Source organism: Branchiostoma floridae, unplaced genomic scaffold, assembly GCF_000003815.2.
Source record: "Branchiostoma floridae strain S238N-H82 unplaced genomic scaffold, Bfl_VNyyK Sc7u5tJ_1353, whole genome shotgun sequence".
NCBI lineage: Eukaryota > Metazoa > Chordata > Leptocardii > Amphioxiformes > Branchiostomatidae > Branchiostoma > Branchiostoma floridae.
This window is the reverse complement of record NW_023365706.1, coordinates 235,319-251,895: the sequence shown is the minus strand read 5'-3', so window position 1 is coordinate 251,895 and position 16,577 is coordinate 235,319. Positions and strand designations below refer to the sequence as shown.

The following is a 16,577-nucleotide window of genomic DNA, read 5'->3' as shown; positions in this document are numbered from 1 at the left end:
ACCTCCTTGGTCAGTTTGGCTTTGCAATGATTTATGCTCGACCTTCTTGCTGTACAGATTCTGTTATAGAAGATAGATATTCAATAAAGAAACAAATTTCTTTTCCTGGCAAGCCCATTCTTACACACACACACACACACACACACACACACACACACACACACAGTGGTACTTGTCTTACTGGCAGGATGCTATCAAGGCCCCAGACAGAGTTATATTTCCACTTTCCCAATATATATATATATATATATATATATATATATATATATATATATATATATATATATATATATATATAAGACCATTGATAAAGTTTGTTCTTAGCCCAAGTCTAGAAATGAAATTGCAGTGGTAAAAAAGAGATTTACGTTTTAGCTGGTTTGCAAGTTAAGAGTTCTATGCACATCCAAGGATGTGGTTACTGATCATCTTAGCAGAGGTCCAGATAGGCATTCGATAATTTCTTTCTCTCCCAGAAGGGTGCACACTGATAGCCTGGTATCCAGCCGTAATATAGCCTGGGAGCTTTATTACAGCTGGATACCAGGCTAGCACACAGTGTGTTCACTGGTGACATTACACAATGCAATGTATACAGTCATGTACATGGCTGCAAGTGGCCCCAGGCATCAGAAACTATAGGGGAGCTCCTATAGGGGAAACAAGAAGGATCATGAAAGGGACCTTCAACCAACAGATGTTATACTCATCTAATCTCGAAGCAGACACTACAATGGCAAAAGATAGTACCAAACTGGCCAAGGAGTGTAGTCATCCAAAAGGTGTCCATTTGCGCCGGTAGCAAAACTCCTCACACAGCCAGCTTTAGATGCTATCTTATGCTACTATAGGATCTGCTTGGAGCCCAAGGTATGTGTGCTTTCCCAGACAGCTAGCCTATTAGGGTTGTTTCATTGCTTTGTGAGGTACAAAAGTGCACACAATCTTCTGAACAAGGAGAGACTAAGCAGACAGGGCATCCCAGGCCTGTGATTACACACTTGAATTGCAATTTCATGCCAAGGTCTGGGAACATACTACTACTAGTAGACATTCTGTCACGGCTGACATGATGCATGTGTACTGTAGCAAGTGGCTTTAGTGATGTCACATGGGAAACTCCCTAACAATCAATCTGTCACACCTACTTACTTAGATAAACTAGAGGCTACTGGTATTAAGTACAGTATAGAGGTGCCTTGAAAAAGCAATGGCAATGCAGTGTTTCATCACTATTGATCAAGTAGTACAAGTTTGTAAGAAATTGTACATAACAAGGCAACTAAACACTGTGTGAATGACTGTAATGATGACTCAATTATCCAAAGGAGATCAACTGCGTCGTCCTAAAAACATTTCCTGCCAACAGAATTGTCATTAAGCTTTAAGCTTAATGACAGCTTAACACTAGTCATTAAGCTTTAAGCAGGAAAATTTGTCCATAAAAATGTGGGAAATACCATTTTAGAGGGTTAGAATTAAAAATTCTCCGACTTCCCTTGCAATGCTTTGGGTCTTCGAATTCAGCGCTCAATATGTTGAAGGCATTGCCCTAAAAAAATTGACTGTGTATACATGTACGTTGCCCCACCTCACGGCAAATGGGTCCTTGCAAATCCTTTTCCGTATTTTCTATGGATTCGTTGCCCCACTTGATACCTAATGAAGAGTGCGAATGTCTAATGAAAGTTAAATATCAAATGAAAGTTAATGATTTAAGTTAAAGATTTCTCATCCTACGCTTGATATAAGCCACCAAATCTAAACTTGTAGTAAAATGTGCAGTGAACGAATTCTGAGAGTGTTATACTGGCTATGGTTTACTTCGCCATTTCTATACAGGATACACACGAACGGGAACAGTGCCAATCTCAAAAAAACAACGTTAGACATGCATCTTGCGGAACAGTTCCTCAACCTCAAGCATACACATTGTCGAAAAATGGTAATTTGCTCTCCTGTCAGAGCCAAAAAGAGCATTTTTCACAAAGAATACAGGTGTCATGAAAAGACGTTTGATTTCCTCGGAATCAACTTCATTGCATGCGGAACAGTTCCTCAACATCTGACATACGCATTGTTTGTTGAAAAATGTTAATTTGCTCTCCTGAGCCAAAAAGAGCCTTTTTCGCAAAAAATACAGGTTTCCCAAAACAATGTCCGATTTCCTCGGAATCAACTTCATTGCATGCGGAACGGTTCCTCGACATAAGACATACACATTGTTTGTCGAAAAATGGTCATTTGCTCTCCTGAGCCAAAAAGAGCATTTTTCACAAAAAATTCCCTTTTCGTAAAACAATGTCTGATTTTCTCGGAACCAACTTTATTGCATGCGGAACGGTTCCTCGACATCAGACATACACATTGTTGAAAAATGGTCATTTGATCTCCTGAGCCCAAAACAGCATTTTTCACAAAAAATACACGTTTCATAAAACAATGTCCGATTTTCTCGGAACCAACTCTATTGCATGCGGAATGGTTCCACGACATCAGACGTACACATTGTTTGTCGAAAAATGGTCATTTGCTCTCCTGAGTCAAAAGAGCATTTTTCATTAAAAAAATACACGTTTCGCAAGAGAATGTCTGATTTTCTCGGAACCAACTTTATTGCATGCGGAACGGTTCCTCGACATCAGACGTACACATTGTTTGTCGAAAAATGGTAATTTGCTCTCCTGAGCCAAAAAGAGCATTTTTCATAAAAAAAATACACGTTTCGCAAGAGAATGTCTGATTTTCTCGGAACCAACTTTATTGCATGCGGAACGGTTCCTCGACATCAGACATACACATTGTTTGTCGAAAAATGGTCATTTGATCTCCTGAGCCAAAAAGAGCCTTTTTCACAAGAAATACACGTTTCGTAAAACAATGTCTGATTTTCTCGGAACCAACTTTATTGCATGCGGAACGGTTCCTCGACATCAGACATACACATTGTTTGTCGAAAAATGGTCATTTGATCTCCTGAGCCAAAAAGAGCATTTTTCACAAAAAAATACAGGTTTCGCGAAACAATGTCCGATTTTCTCGGAACCAACTTTATTGCATGCGGAACGGTTCCTCGACATCAGACATGCACCTTGTTTGTTGAAAAATGGTAATTTGCTCTCCTGAGCGAAAAAGAGCATTTTTCACAAAAAAATACAGGTTTCGCGAAACAATGTCCGATTTTCTCGGAACCAACTTTATTGCATGCAGAACGGTTCCTCGACATCAGACATACACATTGTTTGTCGAAAAATGGTCATTTGATCTCCTGAGCCAAAAACAGCATTTTTCACAAAAAATACACGTTTCGTAAAACAATGGCCGATTTTCTCAGAACCAACTCTATTGCATGATGAACGGTTCCTCGACATCAGACATGCACCTTGTTTGTCGAAAACTATTAATTTGCTCTCCTGACCCAAAAAGAGCATTTTCATGTTCGTTGACAGCCAGGGATCTATGTACATTTTTTGTATATACGACGTCGTATTCTTTGCGTGTTTTTTATTGATACAGTGTCGCATCTGTTCGGTATTTTGGCTTATCCTTTAAGAATCTGGGATTGGTTCATATTTGTGCGGAATCCTCTGCATCTGCATTTGACGGATACCACGGTATCTGCCAGGATCCGTACCTCATCCGTACCCATCCGTACCCATTTTTCCCAAAGAGTAGTCGCATGCTGTTTTCTAAACATTAAAAAATTACGCTGTACATAGAAAGGTGAAATGGCTAAATGAAAGATAGTAAAACACATAATACACATGTAGGATTCTGGTATTTAATTTTAAGCTACAAGTGACATGTAGAAGCTTTAAAACGCCTGTTTGAGGTATGGTTAGATCTACTTGCACATTGAATTGCTTCACCATTCAAGTGACACTCTAAATTGTATTTGAAAATTGTAAGGACAATGACTCTGAAATTTCAGATACATAACAGATCCCACTCGCATCTGCCCGCATACGATCCTAAAGCGTAAGGCGTAATCGGACCCTCCATGCAGATCCTCTTCTTAGCACTGATAGTTTCCTGATAGCTACTGACATTTTACTGTGAGCAATTTCCTCGTCTATCTGGCCAATAATCAGAAAAGAGTTCCCTATGGACTATGTCTAAAGATTCCACCATCACCCAAGATACACTACGTCAACAATAAACCTCACTTCAGCGAACTGTGAGAACACCTGAACCAGGTTTCAGTTCTCGTAATTCTGCAGAATTCTGGCTTAGCTTCCCAGAATTCTGCAGAATTCTGGCTCAGGCTTCCCAGAATTCTGCAGAATTCTGGCTCAGGCTTTCCAGAATTCTGCAGAATTCTGGCTCAGGCTCCCAGAATTCTGCAGAATTCTGGCTCCAGTTCCCAGAATTCTGCAGAATTCTGCAGAATTGGGCTAATCCCCAGGGGGTCATCAATGGCTGCTACGTATTCTTAACCTCATTGTTACCTAACATATGCGATATTAAGCCTTTGGGGTTAAAGGTTGCTGAAATACGGGAGGTTGTCCCAAATTAAACCGGGATTCCCAAATTAAACCGGAGGGTGTTATAATGTAAATAGTAATAATTGTTAATAATAAATAGCTATGTTTTTCTAGTATTGGTTACCTGCCCCTATTCAGGTTTATAACACTAATGTGTCTGAGACTTTTGTACATTAATTGGGCACTGAGGTGAATCAATATCCATATTTGCACTAAGTTCCTCAAACCTGGGTAATAATAGCACAGAAAAAATGACCACATTGTAAATATCAGTCAGATGATAGCATTATGAAATGAAAATCTTGTTCAGAATTCACTCTAAAATGGTTGTATGAGAAGCTATGCTACAACAGTCCCTCCCGCGATACTTATAGAACAGTCCCGCAAGGAGGTCACATGACTAGTGCCCGCCATTTTGAATTGCTATAGTTAAAGTATGGTAGTATCGTCGCCGTACATTTTGACCAAAAACAGGGACTTAAAATGCTTGTAAAGCACGGAAACTCCGTACACATCAATGGGACACCATCTTGAACATGTTTGTGGCGGTAGGTTTAGGTGTCGTTGCGCGACGGCCGATATTTTTGTGGATATAGTGGGCATTCGCTAAAAAGACATTTTACTGGGCGTTCGCTAAAAAGACCATCGAGAATCGAAAACTTTGATTTATGTCACTTCGGGTCGATGGATTGACTTGAAACTCAGGATTAATACATGGGAGCACAACGTGGACATATTCCAAGCAAAAAAAATGAGATTCGTGCAGCGCGGACTTCTCTAGAGTGGGCGTTTGTGGGCATTCGCTAAAAAGACCCTCCCCTTCACTTGTACTGACAAGCTGAGTCCCTACCTCCAAAAAACTTCTAAGAACAGCCAAGGTCTCACCATGTGTACAACAGAAAAGCACAATCTCTCCAAAGCAAATACTGCCACCATCTCTGTACTCTACAGTCCTATTATTACTACGGTTCTCTCTGTTATAATCTGACGAATACATGGTGATACCTTGTAGCTCCAGGCGATAGAAGACCTGAGCTTCCACGTCATCTATGTCTTTCCCCATTCTCCGCAGACAGGCCTTGACCGCATCTTCAACAGGGGCATTTAGAGGGCGAGGCTTTATACTTCCCAGTACAAAGATACCTGGCGCAAGTTTGATTGTCTTTGCTCTGTGAGAAGTGAAACAGAAGTAAATATGTACATTTTACATACAAAATCCCTTCAATACTGATCAAAAATAATCAAAATGATCAAAAATAATCATGCAACACAAAGTACATGTAATTAAAATTGATAAGCTTCGTACAAGGTTCATAAGATTACCAACCTTCCTATCAGTCTGTTATGCCTTGGTTTATAAAGTAGGCCAGTACTGATAGTGGTTTCCTGCTGTACTTGATATCTACATATCTATGATATTTTGATGGAGCTGCACATAGTTGCTTTGGCACTAATAAACAGCTGCACATGGTTATCATTTCCATATCCCTCGAGGAACAATTACTGTGACACTTTCTTAGTGCCTGACAAAACCAGCTAGGTAAGCATTGACACAGTATATTCTCACGCACAAGCACCTGCATCCATGTGATGTTGTTTTTCTTTTCAAATCGAGTTCATAACTCTCTTCCTTTGCCTGATTTACATGCCATTGAATCTATCAATCAACACATCAACATGCAATATCACAGGAATCTAATTTAACCTTCAGCCTGTACCAAATTTGCATTGCTTACAGGGTTAAGCAGCAAGGAAAGTTAAGCTGGCAAATGACTTTAACATATTACCATAATGCGCAAGTATGTCAAACATAAGTGCAGTAGTATGAAAACGGTAATGACTTTATCAGGGTCATTCATCTTTACCTTCGATTGTTGGATGTCAGCTTCTGTGCCAGTTTCAACACCTGGTCTGGTTCTCTCCTGATGGCCATTGCCCGTCCTAGACGCTGGAGACCAGGAGTAATGGCTAGGGTGGATGTGATCTGAAATAAATTGTGAAGCACAATCTCTTAATTATGTTACTGTAAAAAATTAATAACATTGATTATGATTATCAATCATTATCAAATTTATCAAATTTATACAGTAACATAATTTATGATTGAAGCTAGTAGTTAAGTTCAATTTTTCCAACATCTATCTGTGTACTGGACTAATGCCTCTAAGCCAAACAGGAGCACTACAAGCTACAATGTAGCTCACTGGTAGTGATGTGTATTCAATTCCTATGCTCCTTCTCATAACTTGCCAAACTTGTCAAAATTGCTTGGATTCTGAAACAGGTGTCTATTTTTGCATTTCAATCAATATTTGGATTTGCATCAATGAGCGTGACAAGGTAGGATCACTAGGACAGATTAGTCACTGCATAGCTGGTTCTGAACATGTTTGAGTTCAGGTTGGTTCTATCAGACTGGTATTTGGTTGAAAGACTCACCTGTGTTACGATAAACCGGGTTCCGTGGAGCATTCTTCTCAATTGACCATTCATGCCTTCAAATCCAAAACAGCTGAATGCCCACAGGGGTCCAAGGAGCCTGGTGTAGTGTGCCAAGTGCCTCAACAGGTGCATATTCATTGTTTGTGATCTTTCTCCTACGTGGAAATAATGTAAAACTTAAAAGGTTATTGATTTTTCTGGCATGCAAACCTTGAATTCAATGTAAACATGCCCCCCTCCAATCATGTAATAATATGTGTCATCCTTTTTGCTTCTATTAGAGTATAATAATTCTCTATAGGGAGGAACAAATACAGACAAGACCTAGAAACTACAGTAAATACATTAGGGAGACTAAAAGGATTGACTCCCATAGGCGATATTCAAGAAAATGGAAAACAATACCATGAAAGTCTTAGCCTGATTTAACCTCACTTCTATATGGCCCGCCCAACATCGCAGGCCCTGCGGGTAGGCGCCATATACAGCCCCGGATAGCAGAGTTTACACATACAAGACTGTCTCATGGTAATGATAATACTTGCCAAGAATATGGCATACTGTTAAGACGATTTAAATTCTTCCAAGATTCAATTTCTCGGTAGTAGGAAAATGGAGTTTTTTCTGTGGTTTTATGTTCACAGTATCGCCATCCTGCGAACTTAAAAAATAGTTTAAATGCATTTACAGTACTAAATTGTAGTCACATACTGTAACAGAAAACATGACACCAACAGTCGGAAACCACTTACTCAGGTTACTCGGTAAGGGTGTTTCAAAGTGACAGACCAGTTCACTTTTTAAAACGTTAAGTTTTGACAAAACAAGATACAATATACAATAGAAAGCCGTTTAAAAAACAGCCAGAGCTGCTTTGAGAGTACACTTTTGACTTTTACAGTAGTGGTGTGATAAACTGTCACTGATTTGAGCATATCTAATGATAATGTGCATGCACAGCTTCTTACCATACAAGTCTTCAAATCTCTTGCAAAAGATGTCTAACTGCTGGTCAGCGAGCTGTAAGTCAGCGGGACTGATCCTGTCACTGAGGAGTTTGGACACAGCTTTTACAAGAAGACAGTAGTGGGCAAAGTACTCTGTGGGAAGGACGTCACGCAGGAGTGGTAGGGAGAAGAACAGCAGCCACGAGCGCAATTCACTTGCTGGAATAATAAAATACAATAAGGTTACATATACAGGTGTTTACTCTTTGATCATCTAGCTATCATGCAGTACATATCATACATGTAATAACATCTTGTTGAGTCAGCACTGCAGCCATTTCATGACTTTCTGTTCATATACTAGTGTATTAATTGGTACCACTTGGCAGTTGAGAATGTGCCTTGCAGTTTGGTTTGGATGTTCACTCATTCTCATGTCAGCAATTATCTCTAGTCCTACCTACTCTGCTCCTCAGGCCCCATTTAGACTCATTCCCAGTGAATACCATGTGGAGTCTTAAGTTGCTCATAGTGATGAGGCTTACCTTGATCAATACCATAGACATAGAGTATTGACAATTTGACATTGAACATTGAATTGACAGTTTGGCATTGAATGTTGCCTTTATGAATTTACAAAATCACTCATTCCAGTGTCATCATCATTTAAGTGGTAAACAGGTATTGCGCATGTTTAACCGACCAATTACTGCTACTGTAATAACTAGTAACATACCCACATGCACTTTAATGCACATACAGACTAGACAGATTAGACACACATGTAGACAATCGAAATGCTGGCAATGACTATATATCTCAGTCCATTGACTAGTTGCCAAGTCCAGGTTTAACTGTAGATTTAAGCAATTACCTTTCCAGTGGTGCCTTTCTGCTAAACTCCTTGGACGACGTGGAATCGTGTCTGGCACCTTCAGGGCTTGCATGCGTTCACTCAGGGTAGATATCTGAAATGTTTAACAAGAAGCTGTTAAGGCTGATCTGATACGAAACATTACTGTAAATGCAAAAATGTCCGCGGTGGTTTTATGTTCGCAATTTCCGCAGTAGCCACTTCACCGCAAACTTTAAACCACCGCAAACATTTTTCCATTATAGTTTTAGACTGCAGTCTATGGCGCTACTGCAAAAACTCCATTTTCCCACTAACGTGAAATTAAATCACCGCGAAATTAGATGCATTTACAGTACTTCTATGATGTGCTATACAGAGGAAAACACAACCATCTGAGTCTATATGCAGCATTTATCTTCGTCACTTAATTCGTTTCAACAATTTTTTCCCTATTGTGTGGAGATTACATGCACGATAGATGTTTACTATTGTTGTTAATCTTTCCCCCTGTAAATAATAGCCATGGCATGTGCAATGTTAACATGTTACTCTGTTAACATTACCCATTCAGTGATGAATACAAACGTACCATGCAAGCATGTTATGAAAAAAATTCTCAAAATTTAAGACAAATGAATTTGTTGACTTAAAATCCCATTGTTTTGTCCAGGTCAGGACCCCATTGTAAAGCAGCAATTATTACTGAGCTAGGCAACCCTGGATGAAAATGATACTACCTTTTACCCAATGCCTCCATAACGTAGAGAAATAAATTCCTACCATTCCTCCAATGTAGAAATCTTCCCTATTATGACTTGGAGACAGCCACAGGTCCAGTATAGTCTTGACTACTCCCAGCAGAAGTTCATGCATGTAATCTGGTGGGAACCCAGTCGCCATGTTGAACGGCTCATGGATTAGAAAGGCACTAGCACCCTTCACCCCCATTACCTGTAAGTCAAATCATTATAATCTAAACAGCTAATTAAATGAAATAGCAAATAAAAAGCACATATTGTTCAATTTATCAAAAGTTTATAAATCAGACAAGAGACATACATCCATACAAGGAGGTTGATCCATATAATGAATCAGCCCTGACTTGAATGTTTTTGCCTGTCAACTAATAACCATTGTTTGTAGAGGTTTGCTATCTTAAAGTTTGTTATGTATGCTGAAGGTGGCAGTGACACGAGAGATTCAGACTATAAAAAGATTCTTATCATATACAATTTACATATTCTGAGATAGAGATTGCATTGCCTTGGAATATACATTTATGTCTCACCGGTTTCCTCTTGGCTACGCTGCGGCATCCACATTCTATAATCGACTCATGTGTCCGCATTGTAGATACCTCCACATATGGCCACACACGATGTCCCCTTCCTAAGGCTTTGCCTGGGTCTTCACAATTATGGCAGCCATATCTGCACAGAAAAAAAATAGTCAATGTTTTCATGAACAAAGGTGTCCTTAGCCTAGGATTGGGGTATTGAAACATTGTTTTTCCAGTAAGGCCAATGTTGTTTTGATCATATAGATGTAGTGTTGTACCGTCTAACATGCTATAAAGATACAGAAGCTGGTGCCAAATGACAGCTATACCATATCATAAAGATACTTACTCTCCATTGTACTGCTTCATCATCATACAAATGGCTTTGGCCTGTAGGTCCACAGTGGCCATCATCAACATCCCTCGAACGGTGCATTCCTTTCCTTTTGCATCTTTTACTTGGAATCCTGAGAATTGCAAAAAGCTCTTATAAATTATAGTCACCAGGATGCTGGATTCGTTAACTGGAGTAAAGTATTTATAAAAATGACTGATGTGCTCGTTCTTAATCAAGCAAAAACATAACTTGAGTGGCAGAGATGGAGAATCACACAAGAGTACGTAATAAATGACTGAAAGCAAGGTACCTATTGGTACAATCCAGTTACGAACAAAAGCAAAATGGTGTAACAATATAGGACTGATTCGTACAATAAAATAAAAACGGCAGGGTATTATGTATTCCTTACTGGCCCTATAATCCATTCTGCCATAGAAACCTGTCAGATCCATAGTTACCAAATATAAGCATTACAGTTTTAGAAAAGATAGTTAAAAGATTTGAAACTTCATGTCAATAATTCAAATAAAAATGTTGATGTGGCTGCTGTCTGGAAAAAAAAAAACTGCAATCTTCATTTGGTAGCAAGCCATATGATACTAAAAGTATGCTTACCACCATAACAAGTCAAACTGTAGTTTTCATGCAGAAAAATCAACTGACTTTGAGGGTGAATGTATGTGTATCACTATCAGTCTGTATGTGGCAATATGGAAATCTAAATACCTTCAGTATATATCCTGTTTAACTGCTCCATCAGTGGCTTCAAAAATGTTGTCATTTTAGGTTTTGATGCATTGAGCCAAAATCCACATAGAATTAAGTACTTCTTTGTGAACCTGTCAGGGAGTAAAGCGAAGACAGTCGTAAGTGTCATGTAGGTGTCCCTTTATCTAACATGGTATACTGGCCAAGGATATGTTTAGGAGTATGCTGTATTCTGTATACACCATCCTTATAGTAACACAGTTTACTATGAATCAATCAAATGCTTGATGTGACAATTCTGTTCTATTGATTACATCTCAACGTGCAACAATGTTTTAAGATCAAACCATGTCATTTGTGTCAAAAGTGTCAGGAAACATTAACCGGGCTCGAAATACTACTTTTTTGCATACCTTAGATGTGGAGGTAGCTCATTCACAGCCAAATAAACTGGCCAGAGAGAACCCTTGCTACTGCAGCCATAGATGGAAACACCATCAGTGTTGAGGCAAAATGTGATGTTTCCACTCTTGTGTAAAAAGCCACCACGTCTGGTCAGTTTCCTGTACTCCTGACCATCATAGATGTCCTTTATGACATGGGCTTCTCTGTGCTGGTTCTTCCACTCCAAGTTGTCCCTGAACATAGGATCTAGGGCAGAGGACAGAAGATATTTAATATAAGAATGCTCTTGGACTAAAGATCACAATTGCAATCATTAAAACCATTGGAGCTTCTTTACTATAGCAAATTTTGTGCATAAAAAAAGTAAGTATTACGTGACTGCACTTAGCTTTAAGCATTGCCAGGAACCCAATCATATTTATAAATAGGTTTATAATGTTATGCATCTCATTATGCAATGATGTTACCACAGGCAGAGACACCAAAAACAAAAATGTAGTGTTAGAACTTAGATCTATATATGTACTACCATTTAAAATGGAGTTTAAAAAAATTCCTACCTGCAAAGAACCTCTTCAGTTGTGGTATTATGTCCAGGTGGTAGAAGTCAGTAGGAGGGGCACTGCGGTCACATCCATTCCTGTTGCATGTTGTTTGACCTTGTTCAAACATAGCATGGCAGGTGGAACAGCATTGATGAACAATTGGTCTGCCATCGCGGTATAAATTGTCAGAAAAAAATTGCTTGATCTTGTAGGCGGATGAAAGCATATTGTTGGGTTTGGAACAGATGGCATTCAATAGCTTCATCAGGTCGTCAAGGGCAACTGTGGAAAGATTATGCTTCAATGCATACATCATAATGAGAGTGTTGGCCTCTCCTGTTGTTACTGGTGATCCTGGGTATAAATCCCCACCAAACTCCAATAGATTTCTCTCAAATGTCAAATCTTCAGGTGACTCCTCCCTCCACAAATCGTCCATTTCAATATCTGAGTCTTCTGAGTCTTCAGAACTTGACTCAAAATAATCACAACTGGAGCATGTGTCGTATGCGCTTGAGTCCTCACTAGAGCTTGACTCTCCTGAACTTTCTTCAGAACTATCTTGGTGTTCTAGACTTGCAGTTGATATACGCGTGAGTTCTGTTTCCAGGTGGTAAAAGGCACCGGGCGGTGTCTCCCCGATGTCGCTGTCGTCTGAGTCATATTCATAATCTTTGCGCATCTCCGCAAGGCTCTCGGCGACTCTGTCTCTGAGTTTCTTTCTAAACCTGCTAGCCGACCGCGGCGGGACTTTCCCAGTGGTGCCATACTGTTTGTAGAATTTGGGTCGTTTTGTAGGACCCGGCATTATGGCTCTGTTGGTCACGGAAATGGGACACCAGGCCAAGGATTATTCGTACCGCATGAGCACGCAGATGTAGGTGAACTCCATGTTCATCAGTTGTCTAAGTCCATGTGGGTGCGGATGACAGGGGAGACAAGGTGGGATATCCGGGTGATAACTTGTGGATGACTGTCGATGAGGTCTCAACAGCGTAAATCAGCCTCATTACCTAATTATACCTACTGGCTAAAATACGCCTGAAAGCTAACCGACTCTTCTCTACTCTAAAATATGCATCTCGCGAGAACAGTTCGAGTGTGTTGCGGCAGTAGGGTTTTGGGTCTATGTTCGGTCACCGAGTACTCTACGAGTACTGTAAAGCGCCGACAAGGAAGGGTACAGTATGCACCCCAGTGCTCCGAGTTTCCTTAGTAATGTGATGTTTTGGATCCCCGGGTAAAGAACGAGAAGCTGGTCTGGCCTGGCATCTAAGCTACAACCACCAAAAGCTAACCTGCTCTTGTTATCGCTATATCTTTGCAAACAGAAGGCTTGAGAAATAGAAACTTGACTGGAAACAAGCCCTGTAACACAAAAATTCAGTCGATTTGTCAATTGATTCATATACTCGATGAAAAATTACCTGAATCATAACGAGTTTGATGAAAGATCTGCCATATGTAAAACAAGAATTAGTGAACACCCATTTGAAATAGAAAGGGGTCGTTATAAATTTATAAGCTAAGAATAATCTGTACACAATAGAATCACAGAGCATGTAAATATTGCCCAATGAATACAGTGGAAAATGAAACGCACTTTATAAGTCAGAGTATATAAAAATGTTGCCTCAATTCAATCGAGCTTTAAACATTTAGGTGATCAACAAAAGACTACATTTTTACTCAAATCACAATGCCCAACCCGAAGCTGGTATGTTACGCCGAATGGCGGTTATACCGGCTATATTGTGAAACAACAAGAAGGAGGCATGGTCAATTAGCACCACAACCCACCCGCCACCCCCATGCCCCCACTGTTACAATTGATACAGATACGGATTTTGCAGAAAGTTGGATAACCGACCGTCAAACCCTACAATAGTAATCTTAGTACCTTATAGTACTACGGACTAGAAACCAATGTTATGGACTGGCTCTACTCAAGGACGTTATATCAGCTGATATAACGTCCTTGCTCTACTAGTATACTCTAGTTTCTATACTGTACGTGCAAGTTACTCTCCAAGCAGAGATCGAATCGCGCATGCAGTTAATTAAAGTAGTTCAAAAAAATTACACCCGGGCGCTATTCCTGTAACAAAACGCATAGGGGCGGGGAATCATCCTTTCAAAATCCGTGTTGGTAATCCGCCCCCCGAAGCATAAAAAGATCGTTAGCCAAATAGTTTTACTGCCCCGGATTAACTCGCGCCCGGCACATGTTCAGCGGCCCGCGCCAGCACCCGCTGGGATCCCTATTCCTCATTCTTTCTCGCCAGATTGAAAGCATCATAACGTAACGTAAACTTTCTACACCCAATAAAATATTTTTTAAGCAAAATTCCAAATATGAATTACCTGTGTATATATGTGTAAATATATCATTAAGTCAACAAATACATATAATAATGTAAGCACCGTAAATAGCTTTAATGTAAAAAAAGTAGCTAATTTAAGTCAAAGTCAACGTTTACGGTTGCATGCAGTTATCTGAAGAAAATGGCGAGCGCTTGTTTGGTAGTTTAGACAAGACTCAAGTTAGGTCAACCAAGGAGGTTAAAGAAAGTTAACCTCCTTGGGTCAACTTTAACTGGACAAATCCCGCCCTGAACTTCTGTTTTGTTAATTATCTATTGGTTTGGCTGTTCAGAACACACGGCCAACGCAGGAGAAACCCTAAACTCGCGCAGACTTAGCACCTAGGTACAAAACGCCCTGAATGTGCCAAAGTGATTAGATTTAATAGGCTTGTACCGTTCCGATTTGAATGGGCATAGCGCCGGTGTAATTTGACTACTATTATATCTGCGCGATTCGAGCTCTGCTAGGAGAGTACATGCAATTAGCCTTGAACGGGCATGATTTTGCAAATAAACTCTCAAAACTAATATATTTTTCACTAATCAAATGCGCCCCCCTCCCCCCTACGCCACACAAATGTTCATGTAGCTCGACACTAGTAACGTTGATCGCAATATAGACCTGTACAATGAAAACGATCATTCACTTCTGTGTAAAAAAAATCTAACGACAATAATATTTGCCCATGAAAGAATTAAATTACAGTAGTTTACTTACCGGTTCTGAACGTGTGCCGTGCGAGCGAACCGCCTGAACAGAACAGCTTTTTCAGTTTTTGGCGGGATGTGGAACTCGGGGTCATAGGTCAAAATATATGAAATCTGATTGGCTGGCAATGATGTCATTGCTATCACGAACAACGACGCTGTGCGGCAGCAACCAAACTGTATTACCTGCTTGGTATTTGTTTTTTTGTTTGAACCTTTATTTATTCATGAGAAGCTCAAATCGGCCAGCAGGCCGCTTTTCATTGAGGTCATGAGGGAGGTCAGGGTCATATAAAATATAATACAGATACAGATACAGATTACATTGAGTACTATTAGATTCATCAACCTATATCACTACACATACATGGTAAAAAACGCTCTGCTGTTTACCTACACTCCAAGCAGAGGTTAGTCTCCGGTTGTTTTTTGACGTATCTTTTAATAGTCGTTTTTATCATACTTTCTATTCAAGTTGTACAGTTTTTCTTTATGTCTCGACAAGGCTTCTAGCGCGTAAAAAAATGCCCCATAACGACCTCTGTCATGTGTATATTATCGTGTAGGTGGCTTCCATGGGCAAATAGGACCCAACATGAGGATGGCACCAAACCAAGTACATGTGTGCAGGGAATAGCAGAAAATTACTATCCTTGATTTCGATGAAATGACCTGAGCGAAAGACCCCCAGACTGTCCACATGTCACTCAGAGAGAATATCAAGTTCAATTCCGGTCAAATCATCGAGGCACAGGAGATATTCGGGGGCTATACTTATATGATACTGTATTTATATAATAGCCGGCATGGACGAGTCGAATATGACATCATTTGGTAGATCAAACCAACAAGTAGAAGTGTTAGCGTTTACTTTGGACAATATGAAGTCAAGCCTAGGTCGAACGGTTCGTTAATTCAAACGTCCTTTGTGCAATGTAACGTTATATTCTATCGCAGAAGACAGAGAACACAGTTGAAGACAAGCGACTTTCACTTCACAAGTTCACAGTGTTTTTGTAACAAAGGCGACATTACATAAATGTGACTGCATAGCATATTACATTCTATTCTTTATTATATTCCTTTTTACAGAACTCAGATGAAATCACAGTAACAACACTGCGGTCGGCTCCTAGCTATACATATATATACGTAGGCATCCTTCCATGTATACCTACACGATAATATACACATGACAGAGGCTGTTACGGGGCATTTTTTAACGCCCTAAAATCCTTGTCGAGACATATATAAAATCCTTGTCGAGACATATATATTTATATATGTCCCGACAAGGATTTTAATTTATATATGTCCCGACAAGGTTTTTATCCCCAAATTCAGATTTCGCGAAACGAAGTCCGATTTTCTTCGAACAAACATTTTTGGGTGCAGAATAATTTTCTGAAATTATGTATGCACCTTTTCTGTCAAAAATGCTTAATTAGCTCTTCTGAGGCAAAAACACGGTTTTTATCCCCAAATTCAGATTTCGCG

The 16,577-nt window shown here is 39.7% G+C and overlaps 1 protein-coding gene across 1 annotated transcript; it reads right to left on the bottom strand.

The window, feature by feature from the left end:
• Positions 1-636: 636 nt before the first annotated feature.
• LOC118407465 lies at positions 637-15,170 on the bottom strand. The gene is made up of 13 exons (XM_035807941.1): positions 15,091-15,170; positions 12,022-13,374; positions 11,470-11,707; positions 11,075-11,187; positions 10,358-10,475; positions 10,018-10,159; positions 9,510-9,680; positions 8,748-8,841; positions 7,895-8,092; positions 6,924-7,081; positions 6,350-6,468; positions 5,310-5,653; positions 637-650 (listed from the first exon to the last, which is right to left on the bottom strand). The coding sequence occupies exons 2-13, from the start codon at positions 12,812-12,814 to the stop codon at positions 637-639; spliced, it is 2,502 nt and encodes an 833-aa protein (XP_035663834.1). The 5' UTR covers positions 12,815-13,374; positions 15,091-15,170.
• Between the last annotated feature and the right edge of the window lie 1,407 nt (positions 15,171-16,577).